General features: G+C 34.1%; 1 protein-coding gene across 2 annotated transcripts in view; it reads left to right on the top strand.

Annotated features, from left to right (window-relative positions):
* The window catches only part of LOC101891262 (uncharacterized), a 186952-nt gene that overhangs the window by 155033 nt on the left and 7487 nt on the right, over positions 1-24432 (top strand). For both annotated transcript variants that reach the window (XM_059126257.1, XM_059126258.1), the window contains one exon: positions 22372-22490. In XM_059126257.1, the coding sequence (XP_058982240.1) occupies positions 22372-22490 (119 nt within the window). The remainder of the gene's footprint in view (positions 1-22371; positions 22491-24432) is intronic.

Here is a 24432-nt window from a genome sequence, read left to right on the forward strand (position 1 = left end):
AAATTTTCTGTATTTCCATAACATAATCTTCGATTCTGCCAGGTTGAAATGAGATTTTCATAAGCCCTCGAATTCGATAGGAAATCTTTGATTTTTAAAGGAAGTTTGCAATTTCGCAGAGAAAATCTTCAAATTTGATTTGAAATCTTGAATTTCGAAGGGAAATCCTCAATTTTTAAGGGGAAATCTCAATTTCCTATCTTCCGCGGCCTATTTAGCTGAGATGAATTAAAATTTTCTGTATTTCCATAACAGAATCTTCGTTTCTGCCAGTTTGAAATGAGATTTTCACAAGCCTTCGATTTCGATAGGAAATCTTTGATTTCTAAAGGAAATTTGCAATTTCGAAGGGAAATCTTCAATTTCAATTTGAAATCTTGAACTTCGAAGGGAAATCTTCAATTTCGAAGCGAAATCTCAATTTCCTATCTTCCGAGGCCTATTCAGCTGCGATGAATTAAATTTTTCTGTATTTCCATAACATAATCTTCGATTCTGCCAGGTTGAAATGAGATTTTCACAAGCCTTCGATTTCGATAGGAAATCTTGAATTTCAAAGGGAAATCTTAAATTTCGAATTGAAATCTTCAATTTCGAAGCGAAATCTTCAATTTCCTACCCTCCAAGGCCTTTTCAGCTGCGATGAATTAAAAATTTGGCATAAAACTCATGCCCTCACCATGTCAAGACCTGATTATGGTTTCAATGAAAACAATATTGAAATTCACTTCCCATTCTCCATTTTTTTGGTACGACAGGAATTAATCGGAAAAGTGCACTCTTCAGATTTCAGACAATTATTCGCCGTTTTTTTTTTTTTTTTTTGCATTCCGGTTTTTCTATTTATTTATTCATGCTGGCTGGTTGGACGCCTGCAAGTGTCATTAATGACAGGCCAGAGACTTGACACAGCTCACGTTCGGGCAGACCAAAGTCCACTCGTATATGAATCAGAAATATTGGTTTTTGCAGAGCTGCAGGTCACAAATATGCAACAACAAAAAGAAAACCACAACAACACCAGTATGCCCTGCCATCTATTGTCACCTATGATTAATTTTTGAGTAGACCTCATATTTTTTATTACCTGTCAAGAACTGAAAATCACTTCGTCTCGATGTGCATTCTTTGGGCTTTTGTCGGCATGTTTTTTGTAGTTGGCAAAAAAAATACGGGGAACAACAACATGACATGCTCAACGATAGGCCTAGAGAATGGTGGCAGTTATCGAATGCCACGAGTCAGACTACTCAGTGTTTTGCAACACCTTTAAGTGCCACCAGTGAAGTGAAGTGTTCAATGGAAATTTACCCCTTATTGGGGAAGTATTTTTGCAGATTTGCAAAAATACGAGGGAGGGGTGGGAAATGGGGGAAATTTCTATAGTCAGCTAAATTTCAACTCCCAATCCTGTGGAAGTGGAATGAAAATTTCCTCAAATTCAATTCAGCTGGGCTGAATTCAAGATTTTCCTAAGGAAAACTCAATTCGGGACCAGTTTTCCTCAATTCATCGAAGCTGACTTTCAGTTTTGCATGAAAAATACAATTCCGCTAAGCTGAAAATCAATGTTTTCAAGAAAAACAAAACATTTTCTAATTTTTTTTTTTTTTTTTTTTTTTTTTTTTGAGGAAAATCAATGTCAATCAAAATTTTTCAATGAAAACTCAAGTTTTTTAAAGAAAAGCCAAAGTATTTTAAGGAAAACTCAATATTTTCTCAGGAAACTCATAGTTTTTCAGGGACGCACCCAAGTTTTCCAAAGGAAACTCAGGGTAAATCCAAGGAAAACTAAGTTTTTTCATGGAAAATTCAACGTTTCTCTGGGAAAACTTAAAAATTTTTCTAAAAAAAAATTTAAAGTTTTCCTAGGAAAACTCAAAAATTTTTAGGGAAACCCAAAGTTTTTCAAGGAAAAATTAACATTTTTCAATGAAAACTCAAAGTTTTTTTTAAAAGAAAAGCCAACGTTTTTTAAGGAAAACTCAATATTTTCCCAGGAAATTCATTTTTCGAAAATTCATTTTTTCTAAGAAATCTTAAAGTTTTTTATGGAAAACTTTATATTTTTCAAAGAAAACCCCAAGTTTTTTAAGGGAAAACTCAAAATTTTCCAAGGAAGGTCAAAGTTATCCAAGGAAAATCAAAGTTTTCCAAGAAAAGTTTCCAAAGTTTTTCAGGGAAAAATAAAAATTTTTCAAAGAAAACTTCGTTTTTAAGGAAAAATCTAAATTTCAAAGGAAAACTCACAGCTTTTCAGGAAAACACCAAGATTTTTCAATGAAACACCAAAGTTTTACAAGAATAACTCGAAGTTATTCATGGAAAACCAACGTTTTACGAGGAAAAGTCATACTCTTCCAAGGAAAATGAAAAGTTTTTCAAGGAAAACTCAAAGTTTTCGGAGGAAAACACAAAGTTTTTCAAAGATAACACACATTTTCCAAGGAAAATTAAAATTTCCAATTGAAATTCAAAGTTTCTAGGACAACTAAAAGTTTTTCATGGAAAAATCAAAGATTTTCAGGAAAAACTCAGGAGAAAAATCAGTGTTTTCCAAGGAAAACTAAAATTTTTCCTATGTTTTCCTAATTTGTCAAGGAAAATTCCTACAACAACTCAAAGTTTTTCTAAGAAAACTAAAATTTTTCCAAGGAAACTCAAAGTTTTTCAAGGAAATCTCAAAGTTTCTAGGACAACTAAAAGTTTTTCATGGAAAAATCAAAGATTTTCAGGAAAAACTCAGGAGAAAAATCAGTGTTTTCCAAGAAAACCTAAAATATTTCTTATGTTTTCCCAATTTGTCAAGGAAAACTTGAGGTATTTTTTGGAAAATGAAAGTTTTTCAAGGAAAACTTACTATTTTTTTCAAGGAAAATCAAAACATTTTCTGCGACAACTCAAAATTTTTCCTAAGAAAACTAAAAATTTTCCAAAGACACTCAAAGTTTTTCAAAGAAAACTCAAAGTTTCTAGGACAATTCAAAGTTTTTCTTGGATAACTCTAAAGATTTCCAGGAAAAACTCAGAGTTTTTCAAGTAAAACTCAATTTTTTTCAGGGAAACACCAAAGTTTTTCCAGGAAAATTCAAAATTTTTCGAGGCAAACTCAATGTTTTCCAAGAAAAACTCAATTTTTTCCTATGTTTTCCAATTTTTCAAGGAAATTTCGAAGTTTTTCCAGGAAAATGAAAGTTTTTAAAGGAAAACTTATATTGTTTTCAAGAAAATCCCAAAGTTTTTCTAGGACAATTCAAAGTTTTCTCAAGAAAACTACAATTTTCCAAGAAACTCCAGGGGTTTTGAAGAAAATCGAAAGTTTTTCAAGGAAAATCCCAAAATTTTTCTACGACAACTCCAAGTTTTCCTAAAAAACTAAAATTTTTCCAAAGACACTCAAAGTTTTGCAAGGAAAACTCAAAGTTTTTCTTGGATAACTCAAAGATTTTCAGGAAAAATTCAGAGTTTTTCAAGTAAAACTCAATTTTTTTTCAGGAAAACACCAAAGTTTTTCCAGGAAAATTCAAAATTTTTCGAGGAAAATTCAATGTTTTCCAAGGAAAACTCATATTTTTCCTATGTTTTCCAATTTTTTCGAGGAAATTTCGAAGTATTTTCCAGGAAAACTCAATGTTTTCCAAGGAAAACTAAAATTTTTCAAATTTTTTTAAGGAAATTTCGAAGTATTTTCCAGGAAAATGAAAGTTTTTCAAGGAAAACTTATATTTTTTCAAGGAAAACCCAAAGTTTTTCTACGACAATTCAAAGTTTTTCAAGGAAAACTCTAAGTTTCTAAGACAACTCAATGTTTTTCTTGGATAACTCAAAGATTTTCAGGAAACAAATAAGAGTTTTTCAAGTAAAACTCAATCCTTTTTTTAGTAAAACACCAAAGTTTTTCCAGGAAAATTTAACATTTTTCGATGAAAATTCAATATTTTCCAAGGAAAAGTCAAATTTTTCCTATGTTTTCCAATTTTTCAAAGAAATTTCCAACTCAAAGTTTTCCGAGGAAAACTCAAAGCTTTCCTAAAAAAACTCAAAGTTTTCCAAGGAAAAATATAAGTTTTCCAAAGAAAAGTTAACGTTTTCGAAGGAAAACTCAAAGTTTTCCGAAGAAAAATATAAGTTTTTCCCAAGAAAAGTTAACCTTTTTTAAGGAAAACTCAAAGCTTTTCATGAAGTACAACATTTTTGGTTTTTCCCAAAGGAAAACTTTAATTGACCCCCTGGAACAGGGATTTTCTCCATAGGAAGGCTTCTATTCGGCCTATTCTAGTTATCCCCCGGCTGAATATGATGTTTCCTAATGTTTTAGGATTTTTCATTTCCGAGATATTTGAGCCCGGCTGAATTGAGAATTTCATGGGGAATGGTTGAACCTAGTTCCTTCAATTCAAAGTTTTCTCAAGAAAACTAAAATTTTTCCAAGAAACTCAAGGGTTTTGAAGAACCTATTTCCTTCATGAACTAGTTCCTCTGTGAACTAAACAACACTAATCTTGACTAGAGATACCTAAGTCGACTTTCATTCAATTGATCAATTTTTCTTTGGTATTGACAGACCGTAGTTTTAAAAAATTTAGTTGGGCTTCCCTAACCGACCTTTCCCTCCCTCGTTTATTTTTTTGTTTCTACCACTTCTTCAATGACATTTACTCAATCCTGCCCGGCCTGGGCTATTATGACACATCCAAACGAAACACTTTGACTGCGCCATCGAAATTTATGAAATATGAGCTCAGTGATTGCCCACAAGGAAGAAGAAGAAGAAGAAGAAAACTAAACAAATGGGCGAAAAAAATGCCATGGAGAGAAGTTGAAGAAAATTGAGAAATTCAAAAGAAACGCAATTTTTACAACTGCAACAAAATAGAAGTTCATAAACGGCACTGCAAAAATTTAATACTTTTTTGCTGCGGCAGACAACCAACTAAGCGTTTATGTCTGCAGCTATAGCAGTTATCAGTCAACCAGTAAAACACTTTTTGTAGAACAGGACCGACAGACCGACAGACAGACCGAAGGCAAATACTTGGCCATTGCTGTTTGCCAACCAACCAACCAACCATCCGTCCATCCATCTATCCGGCAAAACACTTGGAAAAAATAGGTTGAAGTTATTAAGGCAATCATTGGATTTGGCTATGATGGAGGTGATGTTGTTGTTGTTGGTCCTGCTCTTGTTGTTCCTAACAGTTGTTGAGCCACCAACTGTTTTTCCAACTGCCTGCATTCAAATTTTGTCAATTTCCATGAGCCAGCAGCCAGCCAGCCAGAGCGAACAGCTCCGCCATGAAAATGAAACGTCGACGATGACAATTAATTTTATGGCGTCAGGCGTTAAGCTGAGACGATTTGTCTGCCCAAAATACACAAATATGTAGCAAATCTGACAAGTATGAATTGATCGCCGGCCAGCCAACCGACGAAATCTGCAAATCTGCAACCATGTTTAGCTCCAACATGTTGTATTGTGTAATATGGCAACATTGTTGTCGTCGTATTTTCTGACATTTCTGAATGTGTGAAACCGTTATTCATTCATTTGATTATGTATTTTGACATTAACAGTTAGAGTTCGCAATGCCGCCGCCGCCACCTCAACTTTTTGCGTAGCCGGTGTTTATTCAGATGCCATAAATTTTCCCAGTTGACGATTTTAAGGCGAGATATGTTTGGACGGATCAGATAATTAAACGGGTAATGATTAATGACAGTCTAAACGCCAGAGATATGTAATCGCAGGACCATTTGTATGGAATACATTGTATGGTGCAGATATCAGGACAGGCAACATGAATTTCGCCTCAGAATTCAGTGAAAACGAATTGAAAATTTCGCAGGAAACTCTTTTCTGGAAGAACTGAAAGTTTTTCAAAGAAAAACAGAATTTTCCAAAGAAAAATCAAACTTTTCCAATATCTTTCCAGGGAAAACTCAAAGTTTTTTCAAAGAAAAACAAAGTTTTCCAAAGAAAAATCAAAGTTTTACAAACTTTTTTCAGGGAAGACTCAACGTTGTTAAAGAAAAATAAAATTTTCCAAAGAAAAACCAAAGTTTTCCAAAGAAAAACCAAAGTTTTCCAAAGAAAAATCGAAGTTTTCCATAGAAAACTCAATGTTTTCCAAAAAAAAAAATAAAGTATTCAAAGGAAAAATTAAAGTTTTCCTAAGAAAACTCAACGTTTTCCAAGGAAACTAAGAGTTTTCCAAGGAAACTCAACGTTTTCTAAGTAAACTCAAAGTTTTTCTAAGAAACCTGAATTTTTTTCAGGAAAAATTAAAGTTTTCCAGGAAAACTCAGAGTTTTTTTAAGGAGAACTCAAAGTTTTTCAGGGAAACGCCAAAGTTTTTCAGATATCCCTAAAAGTTTTTCAAGGAAAACTCAAAAATTTCCAGGGAAACTCAAAATTTTCCAAGGAAACTCAACGTTTTCCAAGGAAACTAAGAGTTTTCTAAGTAAACTCAAAGTTTTTCTAAGAAAACTCAATTTTTTCAGGAAAAACTCAATTTTTTCAGGAAAAATTAAAGTTTTCCGGGAAAACTCAAAGTTTTTCAGGGAAACGCCAAAGTTTTTCAGATAACCCTAAAAGTTTTTCATGGGAAACTCAAAAATTTCCAGGGAAAATCGAAGTTTTCCAAGGAAACTCAAAGTTTTCAAAAGAAAATTCAAAATTTCAAAAGGAAACTCAAAGTTTTCCAGGAAAACTTAACGTTTTTTTAAGGAAAACTCGAAGTTTTTCAGAGAAACATCAACGTTTTTCAGATAACCCCCAAAGTTTTTCAAGAGAAACTCAAAGTTTTCCAAGGAAACTCAAAGTTGTCCACGGAAAATTGAAAGTTTTCCAAGAAAACTCAAAAATTTTCAAAGAAAATTCAAATTTTCAAAAGGAAACTCAAAGTTTTCCAGGAAATCTCAACGTTTTTTAAGGAAAATTTAAAGTTTTTCAGGGAAACACCAACGTTTTTCAGATAACCCCCAAAGTTTTTCAAGGGAAACTCTAAGTTTTCCAAGGAAACTCAAATTTTTAAAAGAATACTCAATGTTTTACAGGGAAAATTTAAGTGTTTTCTAAGAAAACTCAAAGTTTTTCAGGGAAACACCAATGTTTTTCAGATAACCCCCAAAGTTTTGCAAGGGAAACTCAAAGTTTTAAAAGAAAACTCAAAGTTTTCCAGGGAAAATTCAAGGGTTTTCTAGGAGAACTTAAAGTTTTTTCAGGGAAACACCAAAGTTTTTCAGATAACCCCCAAAGTTTTTCAGGGAAATACCAAATTTTTCCACGGAAACTTCTCAAGGAAAACTCAACGGGGAAACACCAAAGTTTTTCAGATATCCCCCAAAGCTTTTCAAGGGAAACTTAAAGTTTTTCAGGGAAATACCAAAGTTTTCCAAGAAAAAAGTTGTTCTAGAAGAACTCAAAGTTTTTCAGTGAAACACCAACGTTTTTCAGCTAACCCTTAAATTTTTTCAAGGAAAACTCAACGTTTTTTCAGGGAAAGACCACAGTTTTCCAAGGAAAATTCAAGGTTTTTCTTGGAAAACCTAAAGCTTTCCTAAGAAAACTCAAAGTTTTCCAAGGAAACTCAAAAATTTTCAGGGAAACACAAAAGTTTTTCGGATAATCCCCAAAGCTTTTCAAGGAAAACACAAAGTTTTTCAGAGAAAACTCAAACCTTCTTAAGTTTTCTAAGGAAATTTTAAAGGAAATTATATTTGATTTTTTTCAAGGAAAACTCAAAGTTTTTCCTGTAAAACTTAAAGTTTTTCAAGTTTTTTCTTGGAAAACCTAAATCTTTCCTAAGAAAACTAAAAGTTTTCCAAGGAAACTCAAAGTTTTTCAGGGAAACACAAAAGTTTTTCGGATAACCCCCAAAGCTTTTCAAGGAAAACACAAAGTTTTTTAGGGAAAACCAAAGTTTTTCAAGGGAAACTGAAACCTTTCTTATGTTTTCCAAGGACATTTCAAAGAAAATTAAATTAGATTTATTCAAGGAAAACTCAAAGTTTTTCCTGTAAAACTCAAAGTTTTTCCTGTAAAACTTAACGTTTTTCAAGGAAAACTCAACGTTTTTCAGGAACACACCAAAGTTTTCAAGAAAATTCAAGGTTTTTCAAGGAAAACTTAAAGCTTTCCTAAGAAAGCGAAAAGTTTTCCAAGGAAACTAAGAATGTTCTGAAGTAAACTCCAAGTTTTCCTAAGAAAACCCAAAGTTTTCCAAGGAAAACTCAAAGTTTTTCAGGGAATCGCTAAAGATTTCAAGGAAAACTCAAAGTTTTTCTGGAAAACACCAAAGTTTTTGAGGGAAATTCAAGGTTTTTCTAGGAAACCCTGAAGTTATTCTGAGAAAACCCTTAAGTTATTCTGAGAAACTAAAATTTTTCCTAGGAAAACCTAAGTTTTTTAGATAACCCCCAAAGTTTTTCAAGGAAAACTCAGGGTTTTTTTGGGAAAACCAAAAAAACTTAAGAAATTTTAAAGTTTAAGAATAATTTAAAGTTTTTCAAGGTTTGAAGGGCAAAAAAAAACATGAGTTTAGAGAAGGCCCCAATTAATTGGTCCTAAATCAAAAATTCCCGAGTAAAACTCCTTTTAGGGGGCTGGAGTGAATTATTCCGAGGGAAAATCCTATCTACTCCAACTTAACTGAAGTTTTTCCAGGAAAAGTCCCATCTAGATGGGATTGAATCGGAGTTTCGCCAGGGAAGTCCCTATTAAGTCGATCCAAAGTGAAGTTCTGCCAGGGGAAAACTTAATTTAGTTGAATTTACTTGGGGGAAAACTAAAGTTTTCTTATAGTAGACCCCATTCAGCAGGGTTGAAGTGAAGTTTTTTCTAGGGAAACTCCCACCTAGAAAGACTGAATGGCCGTTTTCCCAGCTAATTTCCCATTTAAAAGGCCTGTTTGAAGTTTTCCCATGGAGGCCCACATTTAGTGGGTCCGCAATGAAATTTTCCCAGGTAAAACTCCCTTTTTTGAGGCTGAAGTGAATTTTCCAAGGGAAAATCTTATATACACCAACCAAACTTAAGTTTTCCCGGGAAAAATCCCATCTAGAAAGGCTGAATGGAAGTTTCGCCAGGGAAGTCCCTATTAAGTCGATCCAAAATGAAGCTTTCCCAGGAAAAACTTAATTTAGTTGAATTTACTTGGGGAAAGCTAAAGTTTTCTTGTAAAAGACCCCATCCAGCAGGGTTGAAGTGAAGTTTTTCTAGGGAAAATCCCATCTAAAAAGGCTGAATGGCCGTTTTCCCAGGGAATTTCCCATATAAAAGGCCTGATTTGAAGTTGTCCATTGGAGTCCCACATTTAGTGGGTCCGAAATGAAATTTTCTTAGGTAAAACTCCATTTATGACGCTAAAGTGAATTTTCCAAGGGAAAATCTTATATACTCGAACCAAACTGAAGTTTTCCCAGGAAAAATCCCATCTAGAAGGGCTGAATTGAAGTTAGCCGGCCAAAATGAGGTTTTCCCAGGTAAAAATTAATTTAATTGGGAAAGGCTAAATAATATCTTGTAGTAGACACCATTCAGAGGGGCTGAAATACAATTTTCCCAGGGAAAATCCGATCTATTCCGGATAAATCGAAGTTTTCCCAGAAAATTTCCCATCTTAACAAGTTGAATGAAAGTTTGCCTAGGAAAGGTACTATTTAATCGGTCCGAAATGAAATTTTCCCAAATAAAACTACATTTAGGGGGCTGAAGTGAAGTTAAATTTTGTCAAGGGAAAATGTTATCTACCCCAAGGTAACTGAAGTTTTCCTAGGGAAAATCCCATGTAGAAGGGCTGAATGGAAGTTACCGTATGGAAGGTCCCATTTAATCGGTCCGAAATGATATTTTCCCAAGTAAAATACCATTTAGTTGGGGAAGGCTAAAGTTTTCTTGTAGTAGACAGTTTTCAGCGGAGCTCAAGTAAAGTTTTCCCAGGGGAAATCCGATCTATCCCGGCTAAATTGAAGTTTTCCCCAGGAATTTGTTCATATAAAAGGGCTGAATAGTCCGATTTAATCGGGCCGAGATGTAATTTTCCTAAGTAAAACTCCATTTAGGGACCTGAAGTGAAGTTTGTCAAGGGAAAATGCTATCTACCCCAAGGAGAAATCCTATCTACCTAGGGAAAATCCCATCAAGAAAGCTGAAGGAAGTTTCGCAAGGGAGGCCTCCATATAGTCGGTCTGAAATTATATCTTTCCAGGAAAAATTTATTGCATGGGGCCAGAGTGAAGTTTTCTAAAGGAAAAATCCTATATAGCCCAAATGAAGCTTAACCAGGAAAACTAGCATTTGGAAGAAACTGAGTTTCCCCAGGGAAGCCCCAATTAAGTGGGTCCAAAATTAAAATTTCCCAACTATAACACCATTTCGCGGGGACTAAATTTCAGTTTCCAAAGGGAAACCTTATCCCGCAGGTCTGTAGGGAAATTTCCCAAGGGAAATCCCCATTCAACCGCCCTGACTTCAAGTTTTCCCAGGAAAACCCCCATTCAGCTGGCCTGTATTAAAGTTTTCCAATAGAAATTACAATTCTGCATGTTTCAACCTCTAAATTTCTTTCAATGTAATAATACCCCCATAACAACCTTCCCACCCCTTTCACCTCCTCCTCTTCTGTGAATATGGGCACCCTTTAATCTATGCTTACCTCCACAGAACAAAATATATATATGTGAGTAAACAATTACAATGGAGTAACGTTTAAACAGCGGCATGAATATGGTATTCGACGCATAACTGCTGGAAAAATCAACAAATAATAAAATATGGATGCATATACATGTAAACACACACAGATACTAATATGCACACACACAATCATCCAGAAGTGGATGAATGATTGAGTGTTGAGTATATGTTCCTCCAGCCAATACTTTGTAGCTTGCCATAATAATAGCTGGCTTTTGTTGCGCGAGAAGTACCCATTTAATTACCGCCACAAATCGCAACAGAGCCCCAGACCCCCGTTGCAGAACATACACCCCTCCCTACCCCTACCCTCTCCACGAAAAAGTGACTCTCGCAGAACATGAACGGCAGGCAAATACGTTAAAATTGTTAAGTTAATGACGCCAAATAACACCTTCCACAAGTACGGTACCATAATAATAATAACAACCACAAGCAGAGTATTATTTATTTATCGCCCTCACTTAGCGTTGGCGAGCTAAAAAAAAAGCAATGTGGTTACAGGGGATTTTAGGGAAAGAAAAAACACAAGATTTTTCTATGGAAATTCCAATTCGGAAGGTTTAAATTGAAGTTTTTTCGACTGAACTGAAATTGTGAAACTAGTTCCTTGGCGAACTGGTTCTATTGTGAACTAAACGATGTTGGTCCTAATTGGGGATAGCAAAGTCGACCTTAAAGTAATCGATCAATAGAAACCCCCAATTCATGAAGTTCGGAATGGAGTTTTCCCTGTAGAATCGTTGAATTGGTTCCTTGGTGAGCTAGTTCTAGTTAGTTTAAAATCGGCTTAGGTATCCCTATTTTAAGTTAGGGTTGTTTAGTTGACGAAAAACCAGTTGAACTTAGACTGGCCTTGTTCAATTGAACAATGAATTAGCTCCATGGTGAACTAGTTCTAATTAGTTAAAAATCGGCTTACGTATCCCTATTTTAAGTTGGTGTTGTTTAGTTGACGAAAAACCCGTTGAACTTACACCGACCTGGTTCAATTGAACAATGAATTGGCTCCTTGGTGATCTACTTCTAGTTAGTTAAAAATCGGCCTACGAATCCCTATTTTAAGTTGGTGTTGTTTAGTTGACGAAAAACCAGTTGAACTTAGACTGACCTGGTTCTATTGAACAATGAATTGGCTCCTTGGTGAGCTATTTTTAGTTAGTTAAAAATCGACTTAGGTATCCCTATTTTAAGTTGGTGTTGTTTATTTGACGAAAAACCCGTTGAACTTACCCTAACCTGATTCAATTGAACAATTCACTCAAACGAATTCAAGATATCCGCATTTCTTTGATTTCATTTTCTGATCCACTGTCCCTCCAACACTTCTCTCCTCCTTTTCCCCCTCCCTCCGCTCTTAGTTCCCCTAACACATTTCAAAAGAAATAAACTTTTAAGCTTCTAAACGCCAAGCAGACCTGAAAATATTTCTTCATGCCCGTGCCAATCTCAATTGCAAAATGAAGAAAAAGAAAACAAATGCTGCAGAGTTTTTCCGCAAATGGTTCCGCATTTATTAATACCCACAAATGCTCGAGCAGTGATGAGCAGAGAACTGTAAACGAACTGCACGACAGGCGATGGAAAAGCGTTAAATCGTTCAAAGTCAAAAAGCTCAAAATCAGCCACATTTGACATGGATGGCACTGCTGATGTCCAGTGTCCGAAGAACACAACAATCGCGCAAGTAGTGGTTTGAGTAGTGGCGGTGGACCTGTTCCAAAGCTCAAAAATATTATGAGAGCAGCCATCAGGTTGTGTGCAGCTACAATGTATGAAAATCCAAAGCATGGGGGCAATGCTTGGTCGGCCGTTCATTTGGTCGGCCATCAATCCAAACCAGGCATTTCGAGTGCTGGCTTTCAAGTAGTTCGCTCATTTATTAGTACAATAATTGACTGTGGCAATGAGGATGGATTGGAATACCAAGCAAGCAAGCCAGCCAGCAATCATTCAACCTGACTGCCAGCCAGACTGCCAACCATTAGCACCCATACCTCCATCACCACACCAAGGAACCAGCAGCACCACACTTAACAAAATCCCATCAAGTGAATATGGCCATGTTGCCGCGGCTCCTAGAAGTATTTTGTTGTTTTTCTTGTTGTTGCTGATGATGACGTTGGCATTGTCATAATTGTGATTGTTTACAATTTGCCATTGACACTGAGGTAGGAGGAGGAGGACGAGGAGAGTATCCCATTGCTACCACTTGAATACAATTTTCCACTCATCGAAAAATCAGAAATATCTTTTTTTTTTCCAAAGTTCAATATCCCGACTGTCAAGAGAACTGTTTTTGTTATTGTCATCATAGCCGTCATAATGCTCATCGTCGTCAACAGACGGCGTCATCAACAAACACCAAAGTCCATGAATGACGGCTGCCGACGGAGACAATAGACAGATGTAATCAAAAAAAAAAATGTTTTTTGAAATTTGAATGGAATTGCAGCTCAGAGTGGAAAATTGTTTTGATATCTCTTGGAGGCCCATTGAGAATTTAGCTATTGTGAATGGTTACAAAGGAGGGTGACCTAAATTATGATGGCTTTTAGTTGCAAGTGAAAGGGGTTAGGGGCTAGCGTTATATCAGGAATTTTCCTTTAAAATGCATTCGGTTATTTGGTTATTGAATTCGCTATTTATCCGAATTCTTTTTTAAGCGAAAACACAATCAGAGCTTAGCCTTGGGTTCTTGCCTTGAAAATTGCAAATCATTAAGGAATTATAGAGCAGCTCTGGAATTCTGACGCCGTAGCTTTTTCTAATTTGACTTCGGCGAAGACGAAATATAATTTTTTGATCCCTTACTTTTCTAACTCATCATTTCAGCCAAAATTGTTTAAAAATCTCAATTAATATTTGGTTTATTTGCTCTACAATTAAATAAAATTATAATTTTAACGTAACTGGTTCACAGGCTCATTTTAGTGAATCCTTCATTTAAATTATGAATTAAACTAAATTAGTTCCTTGTGAACTTAGCAGCACCAATCTAAGCGAAAACACAATTAACGCTTACCTTCATTTTCTTGCTTTGGAAATTTTAAATTACTAAGGAATTACTGAGCAGATATGGAATTCTGACGCCGTTGCTTCATCTAATTTGACTTCTACGAAGACGGCATTTTATTTTTTGATACTTCAGATTTTTAACTAATCATTTCAGCCAAAATTTTTTAAAAATCTCAATTAATATTTGTTTTTTTTTTTTTTTGCTCTACAATTAGCTAAATTTATAGTTTTAACGTAACTGATTCACCAGCTCCTTTTATTGAATCCTTCAATTAAACTATGTATTCAATTGAATTAGTTCTTCGTGAACTAATCAGCACCAATCTAAGCGAAAACACAATCAGCGCTTAGCTTTGGTTTCTTGCTTTGGAAATTTCAAATTACTAAGGAATTACAGAGCAGCTCTGGAATTCTGACGGCGTTGCCTTTTCCAATTTGACTTTGACGAAGAAACACTTGATTCTTTTCCTTTACTTCTTTTTTTTATAATTTCAGCCATAAATTTATGAATATTGTTTATAATTTTATTTATTTGCTCTAAAATTAACTAAAGTTATTAATTTAGCGGAACTGGTTTACCATCTCCTTTTATTGAATCCTTCCATTAAACTATTTATCCAATTGAATTAGTTCCTCGTGAACTAAGCAGCACCAATCTGAGCGAAAACACAATCAGCACTTAGCTTCATTTTCTTGCTTTGGAAATTTCAAATTACTAAGGAATTACAGAGCAGCTCTGGAATTCTGACGCCGTTGCCTTTTCCAATGTGACTTTGACGAAGACGACATTTGATTCTGTCCCTTTACTTCTTTTTCTCATCAGTTCAGCCATAAATTTAAAAAAATATCGATCATAATTTGGTTATTTTCGCTCTAAAATGAACTAAAATCATAAATTTCGCGGAACTGGTTCCGCAGCTCTTTTTAGTGAGTTGTAGATTTAAACTAGGCCTTCAATTGAACTAGTTTCACCGTGGACAAAACAAAACCAATCTAAAATAGCGATACCATAACTGGTTCACCAGCTCGTTTTTGTGAATCTTTCAATTTAACAAGGACTTTGAATTGAACTATTTCCAACGTGAACTAAATAACACCACTAATAAATAGGGATAAATAAGTCGATTTTCGTCTTAATCGCTTTATCGACTATTGGTATCAAAAAAATCGAAATCGACTGGCAAAATCATAGTCTGCTGTATGTGTATTTAAAAATTGTCATTTAATATATATTTAATTTGTCATACAACATATATTTGCTTTGATAACATTGTAAATATTATATTTTATAAAAAATATCAGCTATTTTTAAATCGATCAGTATTGAATAGTAAAACAATTTATACACCTTTTACTGGTCCAAAATGAAAACAATATCTTGGTTGAACTTCTTTCTAAATCATTAATTTGAACGAATGTTTTTTTTAATAACTAGTTTCTTGGTGAATTAAACAGCACTAACCAAACAAACATTAAATAGGGATAAGTAAATCGGCTATAGATTAATTTAACAATCAAATTCCGACATGGAAAAGTCTAAAGGAAAAAAAATATTTTGGCTAAAATGATTCACCTTTTTTCTGTTGTGAATTGTTCAATTAAAATACTAAACTAAACAACACTAACAAAACTGACCTTAAATAGGGATACGTAAATCGAATATAGATTATTTCAACAATCGACTTTTGGTATTCAAAAGTCTGAGCGAGAAAATATATTTTGGCTGAAATTTTTCATCAGATCCTTGTAAACTAAACATCACAAACCAAACTCACGTAAAAAAGGGATACGTAAATCGACTTTAGACTAATCGATCAATCGACATTGAAAAGTCCAATAGAGCAAATATTTGGGCTGAAATAATACACTAGCTCCTTTGTGGATCTGTAATCTTTAATGGTGATATTATTTTATCCTTCGTTCTGTAATTTTACTCCCAATTCTTATCTCAACTAGAAATTAGATTTGTTAATCCGCTGGACGCGATGGATGATGGACTTCTAATTGGGTCATGATCGAGACATCAATAAATGAAAGATGAACTAAAGTAACTAGATGAAAATAAGGAACTAGATCTTCTATATTAAGGAACCAAATGAACCAGAGGAATTGTGAGAACCACAGGAATAGGGAACTAGATGTACTAAATAGAGAAACAAGGTGAACCACAGAAATTATGTGAAGTAAAGGAACCAGATGAACTAAATAGCTGAGTATACTTTCGATAGTTCCATTTAAGGAATAGTTCTTTTGAACTAATTTATTGTGGAACTAGAAAACTTGTTGCTGTGAGCTTTTCACCACTTTAACCACATCAACAAAATAGTTGATTATATAGTTTCTATGGTTCATTTTACGGAATAGCTATTATGAACTAGTTTAAGCCGGAATGGCACAACTCTGTCTATGAGTATTTCATCACTCTCGTAAGAAGCCTAAAAACAAATTAGATGTAAATAAAGGACCTGGATGAACCACCAGATTTATGGGAATCAGATGAATAGCTGAAAATAGTTTCGATGGTTCCTTTTACGGAATAACTATTTTGAACTAATTTATTCCGGACCTTTAACTAATTTATTCCGCTGTCTATGAGTAGTTCACCATTTCAATAAGTAGCTTAAAAACAAATAATATAAATGGATAACCTTTTTGAAAACTATAAAATCAATTCTCTTTTTACAATCAGACTTTATTTTTCTTCCGCTTTCCCCCTTTCAATTCATCGTCTTTTAAAGTCTTTCGCATTTTTTTCTCCAAAAAGACCGCACACAGTTTTTCCAACGAAAAATTCTCGCCTGCGAAATTCTTCTAAAACCCCATTTGAATTTTCCGAACATCTTATTTTCGTTGTCACGCTGTCGTCTTCTCTGTGACTCTTTTGTTCGGGCTTTGGTTTTGTTGTAATATTCAAATGTAAACAACATCATTCGCACATTTATAACAAAACCAGCAACAACACCAAAAAATATATCGAAACATCATCACTATTTAACCATGTTCCAATGTCGTTGTGTTGTGTTGGTCTGCTATGTAACTCTAGCTAGCCAGCTACCCAGCATACCATGCCACGGCCGCAACAACTGTATTTTTACATAGCTTGAGGCCAATTTGTAAGCAGCAATTTGCAAGATTGTCAACTCAACACCACATGACACAGAGACAAATGAATGCCGTACCTCGCTTTCTTCTCCCCCTGCCCTGCAGACCCACCACAGGAAGCTGTTTGCCAGTAGTGGCCACAGTTGTTTTGTAGTAGCCATTGTACGTGCAGATGCTTAGACAAACAACAGCGATGCTGGGCTATTGATTTTCTTCAGCGCTTCGGCCAGATATTGAAAAGAAGAAACTATCATTAGGAAGATTTATTCGACGGTTACATGCTGAGAGTGGCAAGTTTTTGTTTTTCTTGCTGGTGGTGGTGTTGCTGTTGTATTTGTTGTCATCATTTTGGATAGCTGTTACATGGAAAGTTTATAAATTATCTGTTAGATTTTAGTGGAGATAGATGGGAGATGGGTGTATGTGAGTGATTGTGTATTACAGTCTCAGTTTGAGAAATATTTTTTGGAGAAAATTTGCCGGATGACAAAGTTAGGTCAATGGACCAAAATTTCAAATAGTTTGGAGTTCCCTCTGTTAAAGCATCGACTTCTTACTATATTGACATTTTAATTTTAAGAAATACAGTATTTGGTCCTTCGAATTCGTTAAATAAACTAAATGTACGTAAGTCGATCTACACATCCCTACTTAAAGCTTATCAAAGAAAAATCTATGGATTCTTTTTTTTTTTTGACTACGAGGCAGGTTTTTTATAATAAACCTACAATCTATCAGAAGAGATAGTCAATTTTGTTTTTGATTTTTTTTGAAAATTTAAAATCTATGAACGGAAAAGACCCAAAAAATGTGATTGACGGGGGAAGCGTAGTTGAGAACAAAAGGGAGTAATACGAAAATGCCGAAAACTAATTACCATGTTGAAAAACAGCTGATGGTATTAGGGATCTGAAGTTTGAATATTCACCAGGCATTTTAACTTATAATTTGTCAGAGGTATGACAAAGAAGGTTACGCCGTGTAAATCGTTAAAAGATCTTCTTCTGCCTATTATTAATTAATTATTTGTTCATAGACCACCAAAGGCGGGGATTTTTTAAAAAATATTTTTTCCAAGACCACCAAAGGCGTGGATTTTTTAAAAAAATATTTTTTCCAGGACCACCAAAGGCGGGGATTTTTTAAAAAATATTTTTTCCAGGACCACCAAAGCCATGGATTTTTTAAAAAATATTTTTTCCAGGACCAAAAAAGGCGTGGATTTGCAAAAAAAAAATATTTTTTCAAGGACCACAAAGGCGTGGATTTGCAAAAAAAAAATATTTTTTCAAGGACCACCAAAGGCGTGGATTTTTTAAAAAATATTTTTTCGTGGCGTGGATTTTTTAAAAAATATTTTTTCGTGGCGTGGATTTTTTAAAAAATATTTTTTCGTGGCGTGGATTTTTTAAAAAATATTTTTTCGTGGCGTGGATTTTTTAAAAAATATTTTTTCGTGGCGTGGATTTTTTAAAAAATATTTTTTCTAGGACCACCAAAGGCATGGATTTTTTAAAAAATATTTTTCCAGGACCACCAAAGGCGTGGATTTTTTAAAAAATATTTTTCCAGGACCACCAAAGGCGTGGGTTTTTTAAAAAAATATTTTTTCCAGGACCACCAATGGCGGGGATTTTTTAAAAAATATTTTTTCCAGAACCACCAAAGGCGGGGATTTTTTAAAAATTATATTTTTCAAGGACCACCAAATGCTTGGATTATTTTAAAAATATTTTTTCAAAAACAATTAATGGCGTAAATTTTTTTAAAAATATATTTTAAGGACCACCAAATGCTTGAAGTTTTGTAAATATATTTTTTCACGACCATCAAATGCGTGAATTTTTGTATAAATATATTTTTTTCAAGGACCACCAAAGGCGTGATTTTTTTCCAAATATTTTTTTTCAGGGCCACCAAAGCCGTGATTTTTTTAAAAATATATTTTCTAGGACCACCAAATATTTTCTCAAGAACCACCAAAGGCGTGAATTTTTAAAAAGTATTTTCCAAGAACCAATAAAGAATTCATCAACTGATACCTAATCTGTTTTAGGCACCCACGAAAAATTAAAAAGAATGGTACATCACTGCTAAAATCCATTTTCTATTTTTTTTCATTCCCACTCCAAAATTAAAATAAAGTATGAAAGCATCTCTCCGAAGCGTTCAGTACCAATTAAAGTTTCAGACAGACATGGAACTAAATTCTAATTTAACTTTTTCGACTTTAAACTTCGATTCGAAAATCGACTTTTCAACAATCGATTTTCGTCCAATAAAACAAATTACTGGTTTTTTTACCTCGCACCCCAATATTGATTTCGATTTAAGATTTTTCATCGATTTTTTGGGGCTTATCGTTTTTTTTTTTTTGAATTGGCTAAAATGTATTTTCAAGTTTTGATTTTCAACCATAATTTGAATTCGATCTTAGATTGATTTTCAAATGTTTTATGGGCATTGCTAAGAGAGTAGAAAATACGAATGAAAACTAAGTGGTAGTTGCATACTTTTTGGCGTCTAAAAAAATAATTTACGGTAAATCATGGATTTCATCAAAAATAGGGATACATAGGTCAACTTTTTTCTTTTTTTAATGCTTTCTTCCCGGCGTGTATAAAAACTTAAAATTTACCGTAAATCAATGATTTAATCAAAAATAGGTATACCTGGGTCGATTATAGCCAAAGTTATATTTGGTGCTGAAAAATCAAGAAGTCGATTTTTTTCTGTGGTGAAATTTGTAATGTCGCTTTTTCTTAATCGATTTCGCATTTCGAAATCGCAGATTTTAGTTTTCCATCTTGGACTGGTTTTTCCAAAATTTTCATGGACGCTGTTGAATGTGTAAAAAATGCGAATTAAATCTATTTTAATTGTTGGATGATTTCTGGCGTGTATAAAAATTGAAAATTTACCGTAAATAATATATTTAATTGAATGTAGGGATACATAGGTCGACTTTTGCTTATGCGATATTTGACGTTGTAAAAATAAAAGTCGACTTTGGAATGTGATAAAATTTTGTTAAAGGCAAAAATCGACATATTTTCGGCTACGTATTCCAAATTAAAAGACGATTATCGATTTCTACCACAGTTAAAAGTCTATTTTGGCGTTGAGAATTCCAAAAGTCGATCAATCGAATGTCGAATTACAGTTAATCGTGTGATATTTTCGTAATTCAACTGGGGAATATGGAGGCCAACTACTGTATCCATGTTGTATGTGTGTCTGTCTTTATGTCATTGTTTTTGTTGTTGTTTTTTTTTTTTTTTTGTTATTATTTGTTGCTGTTGATGTATGTATGTGTGTGTGTGTTTTGGTATTTATGTACTTTTAATATGAAATATGGTAAATACGAGGCGGTTATACCGCTTTACAAGTTATTTATTTACTTAGGTTTTTTTTTTTTTTTTTGTTAAAAACCAAACTCCCCAATGGCTGGCAAAGCTTGCTTCTTTCTAGCCACACGATGAGCATGGCCAGAGCTAGTGCGATTGCCATCAACACCAGGCAAAACAAATTCAGATGATCAACAATCTGCGTCGAGTGATGACAATCGCGGAAAGGGGGGGGGCGACAAAAAATTATTGCTACTCCTGGCATGACGTTATTCTTCAAGTTCAGCCAGGGTGAGCATGCGCACATGTAAGTGACTCTCACACTTACACATGGGCCAACTGGGTGGCAATCTATGGATGGGGTGCTCGAGAAATGTATACCTCATAATGATGTTGGAAGTGATGATGATGATCATCATCGTCATCATTGACGACGTCAGTATTTTCAAGTCATCGAAGATTATTATTTGCATATTTCTACAGTTTCAAAAACACAAATATTTATTTTTCATTTAGCAAAATAACCACACACAGCACACACACACACTCATAGGCAGATAGGCATATATTCCGTCAAGCCTGGTGAGCATACACAAAAGAAGATGCCTGCCTGCCTGACTCTTCAATGGATGGCAGAATGCCTGCCATTACACCATTGATCTTTGAGATCAATAAACTATTGAAAGTCAAATTAAGAAGTTGTGGTTGTTGTTATTTTCATTATGTTGTTGTTGTTATTGTATCCATCAATATATTACAAGAGTAGCAGGTTTTTTTCTCTCAAAGCCTAGAATATACTCAGCAACTATAGGCCTGGTATAAACGCTAGAGTATTTTAATTTTAATGATTTTTATACCGCCCACATGGGCGGGGCTGGGCCAGAGGGGGCCCCAACTACTCCCAAAATACATTATTACAAACAGGAAACTTCTCAATATTAAACTTTAAAGCACTTTCAGATTTATGTCAATTTTCTCAGATAGAACTCCAGAACTCTCCCAAAAATAAGACTCCCCCACGACCCTGTTTTCCTCACTTTTTTTTGTAAAGTGTTGTGTTGTTGTTGTTCTTTCAAATTCTTGTCTCCAGCCATTTAGTAAGCATTTACATTAACATTTTACAATTTAATTACCGCTCGTCACCACTTGTCTAGGCAAATTGCAATGGCCCATCCACAAGGAGATCCCTTTTCTTTATGGGACCTTCTTCCCGAGGAGCAGTTTGCCAATTTGGTCTCCGATGATTATGACATTAATTGGCCAACATTTGCATATTGCAAAGTGTTCAATTTAATTTGTAAATGGTCGTGTAAAATTTGAGGGGAACAAGAGATTTTTATGAAGAACCACAGAAAATAAAGAAATTCCTAAAAAAAGGGGGGGGGGAATATTCCATGGGACATCCTTTTAAAAGAAGAAAGAATAGTCCTTTCCTTCAAAATTAGAAAAATCTGTAAAATTTTTAAAATTTATTTTCTATTCAGAAGTATTTTGAAAGGAGCGAAAGTTCTATGGCTTCAGGAAGTGGATTTCCCTGCCATAATTACCCTCTTGAATTCATTTTTATATAGAAACTTTCTCAATAACTCCTTTTGCTATAGAAGGCCTTTCGAAGGTTACTCTACAGGATTCTTTGATGGACCATCCTTTAAAAGGAGAATGAGCCGACTATCCTTTCAAGGGCCTTCAAGTTGGAAAAACCTAATTTTTCTATAAAATTTATTTTCCATAGAAAAATCTCGAAAGGAGCGAAAGTTTCATGGCCTAGGTAAGCGGATTCCCTACGATTATTGTCCCTTTGAATTCATTTTTATATTGAAATTTTTCGAAAACTCTTTTTGCTATAGAAGGCCTGTCGAAGGTTACACTATGGGATTCTTAAATGGGACATCCCTTAAAAGGAGAAGGAGTAAACTATCCTTTAAAGGGTCTTCAAGTGGGAAAAACAAATTTTTTCAATAATTTTTATACAGAAGAACTTCGATCATGATTTCATGATTTCAGAAAGCGGATTCCCTACGATAAACATCCTTTAGAATTTATTTTTTTATTGAAAATTTGTCAAATACTCATTTTGCTATAGAAGGCCTGTCCAAGGCTATCTATTGGACTTTTGCTTGAATTTTAAGCCTTTGATCTTGATTTTTTTTTATTTGAATTCATTGACAAAAATTTAAATTAACTCTTATCCTTTCTTTTTTTTTCCAGAAAATATAACAATAGTCGGCCGCCCGGATTTTGTGAACGAAGATTTCAAAATAGCCCTGTACGCAAAGGAAACACAAAGGTACCTGTGTTTCAACGATCATTGGAAACTAGTTGGAATGGTAAGTAAATGATAAATTCAATTCAAAATTAAATTATTGAAACAATCCTCTAGCCCATATTTCAAAATTCTTAAGACAATATTGAAAATTGCATTTTCAAATCAATTTCATTTCAGAAATTTTCAAATTTTCTTAAAAGTTTTCTATTTTCTCTCCAATATCCCAAAAAAAAAAAAATATTTTTCTGCAATTGGGCGCCATTTTCTTATCCAATGTGAGGAACTTTTTTCCAAACTGGAAAGCTTATCGATGCCACTAAAATGAATTGTGAATATTAAATATTGCATTTTCAAATCAATTGCATTAAGGATTTTTTTTTAATTTTTCTCAAAAGTCTACTAAATTTTGCCAAAAAATACATTTATCTGCAATTGGGCGCCATTTTCTCATCCAATGTGAGGAACTATTTTTTTTTTTTCATATAAAAAAGCTCATCGATGCCACCAAAATGAATTGTGACGAGTAACATTCTCCTGAGTCGTATAATAAAAAAAAAATTAGTAACAATGCGACCGTAAACATTTGGGCGCCATTATTTTATAAACGAAACCATTCCACTCTAAAGGAAAATCTAACTTTTGTATTAAAATTGAAATATCATCTTTGTATCCTTAAAACTCTTCTTATTTAGTCTTAGTAAAAAAAAATGGGCCAGCAATTGGGCGCCATATTCGCCAGCTACTCCCAGAGGCTTCCGCATTCCTATCTCAATTTTTTTTCTTGAAAACTAAATAATTTTCCTTCCATTCTTTGTAAAATGTTTGGTTTTCAATCTTGGTCTCACGACCAATTGGGTACCATGATCACTTTTAGTTGAAAACATTCGAATCTATACAAAATTCTTTGAATATCCACTTTAATCCTGTTGATTTCGCAGGAGTTGCCATCATTTGGGCGCCATTATTAATTAACCTCAAAAAAAGTTGAATTCCAACATATCTTCTTTAGTTACATGGAAATACCCTCAGTGTCATACTTCTGAAATGTCTACTGATTCCTTTAAAAAAGAAAGAAGGATCACCACAAATTTGTGAAATTCTTCAAAATCCGCATTCCAACATTCAATGATAAAAGCTCAGTTTAGAGAGTTAGGGGATTGAACGGGTGGACACCAGTTTTACATCTCCTAAGGACCGAAAAAAATTCTACATTTTAAAAGATATAATCTTAGGAATAGAAAAAGTTTAAGAAAATAAATTGGGCGCCATTTTCATATCTACAACTGATTAATTTTAGGACCAATAGAATTTTCTAATTGGGCGCCATTTCTATATTTTCAACCACTATTTCTAAGAACAGAAAAATACCTCGAATGAGGAGCAGTTTTGATATTCGAAATGGTTAAGTCTTATAATCAGCAAAATCCTCTAATTGGATGTCATTTTCACATATTTTTGACAATTGATACTTAGGACCGTAAAAAATCGTCGTATTAATTGGACGGTATTTTCACATGTTAAACTGATGCTTAGGATCGAAAATATACTCTAATTGGGTGTCATTTAACATCTTAAGCCATTGATTTTTAGAACCGACTAAGTCCACTAATTGGGCGCCGTTTCTATGGTATATTCTTGGCAATTCATTGCAAATGTGTGAAATTTTTACATCTTAAGCCGTCGATTCTTAGGACCGAAAAATCCTCCAATTGGTCGTACATTCACATATTAACACGTAGTGTCGAAGGATCGAGAATATTCTGTCATTGAGGATCGTTTTCACAAATTAAGCGCTTGATTTATAACATCGACAAAATCCTCTGATTGGGCGCCATTTTTCCCAATATAAATTGTTGATTATTTGAACTTATTGAGTTGTCTAAATGGGGGCCTTTTCCGACGCTTCTTCGGAATGACAAATTTATTTAAATATATATTTTTAATTTTACTAACCTTAGCTCATCTAAGACGTTGGATTTTAGAAAAGTTACGCCAATTGGGCG

This window comes from Musca domestica, unplaced genomic scaffold (assembly GCF_030504385.1).
Source record: "Musca domestica strain aabys unplaced genomic scaffold, Musca_domestica.polishedcontigs.V.1.1 37, whole genome shotgun sequence".
In the NCBI taxonomy this organism is placed as follows: Eukaryota; Metazoa; Arthropoda; class Insecta; order Diptera; family Muscidae; genus Musca; species Musca domestica.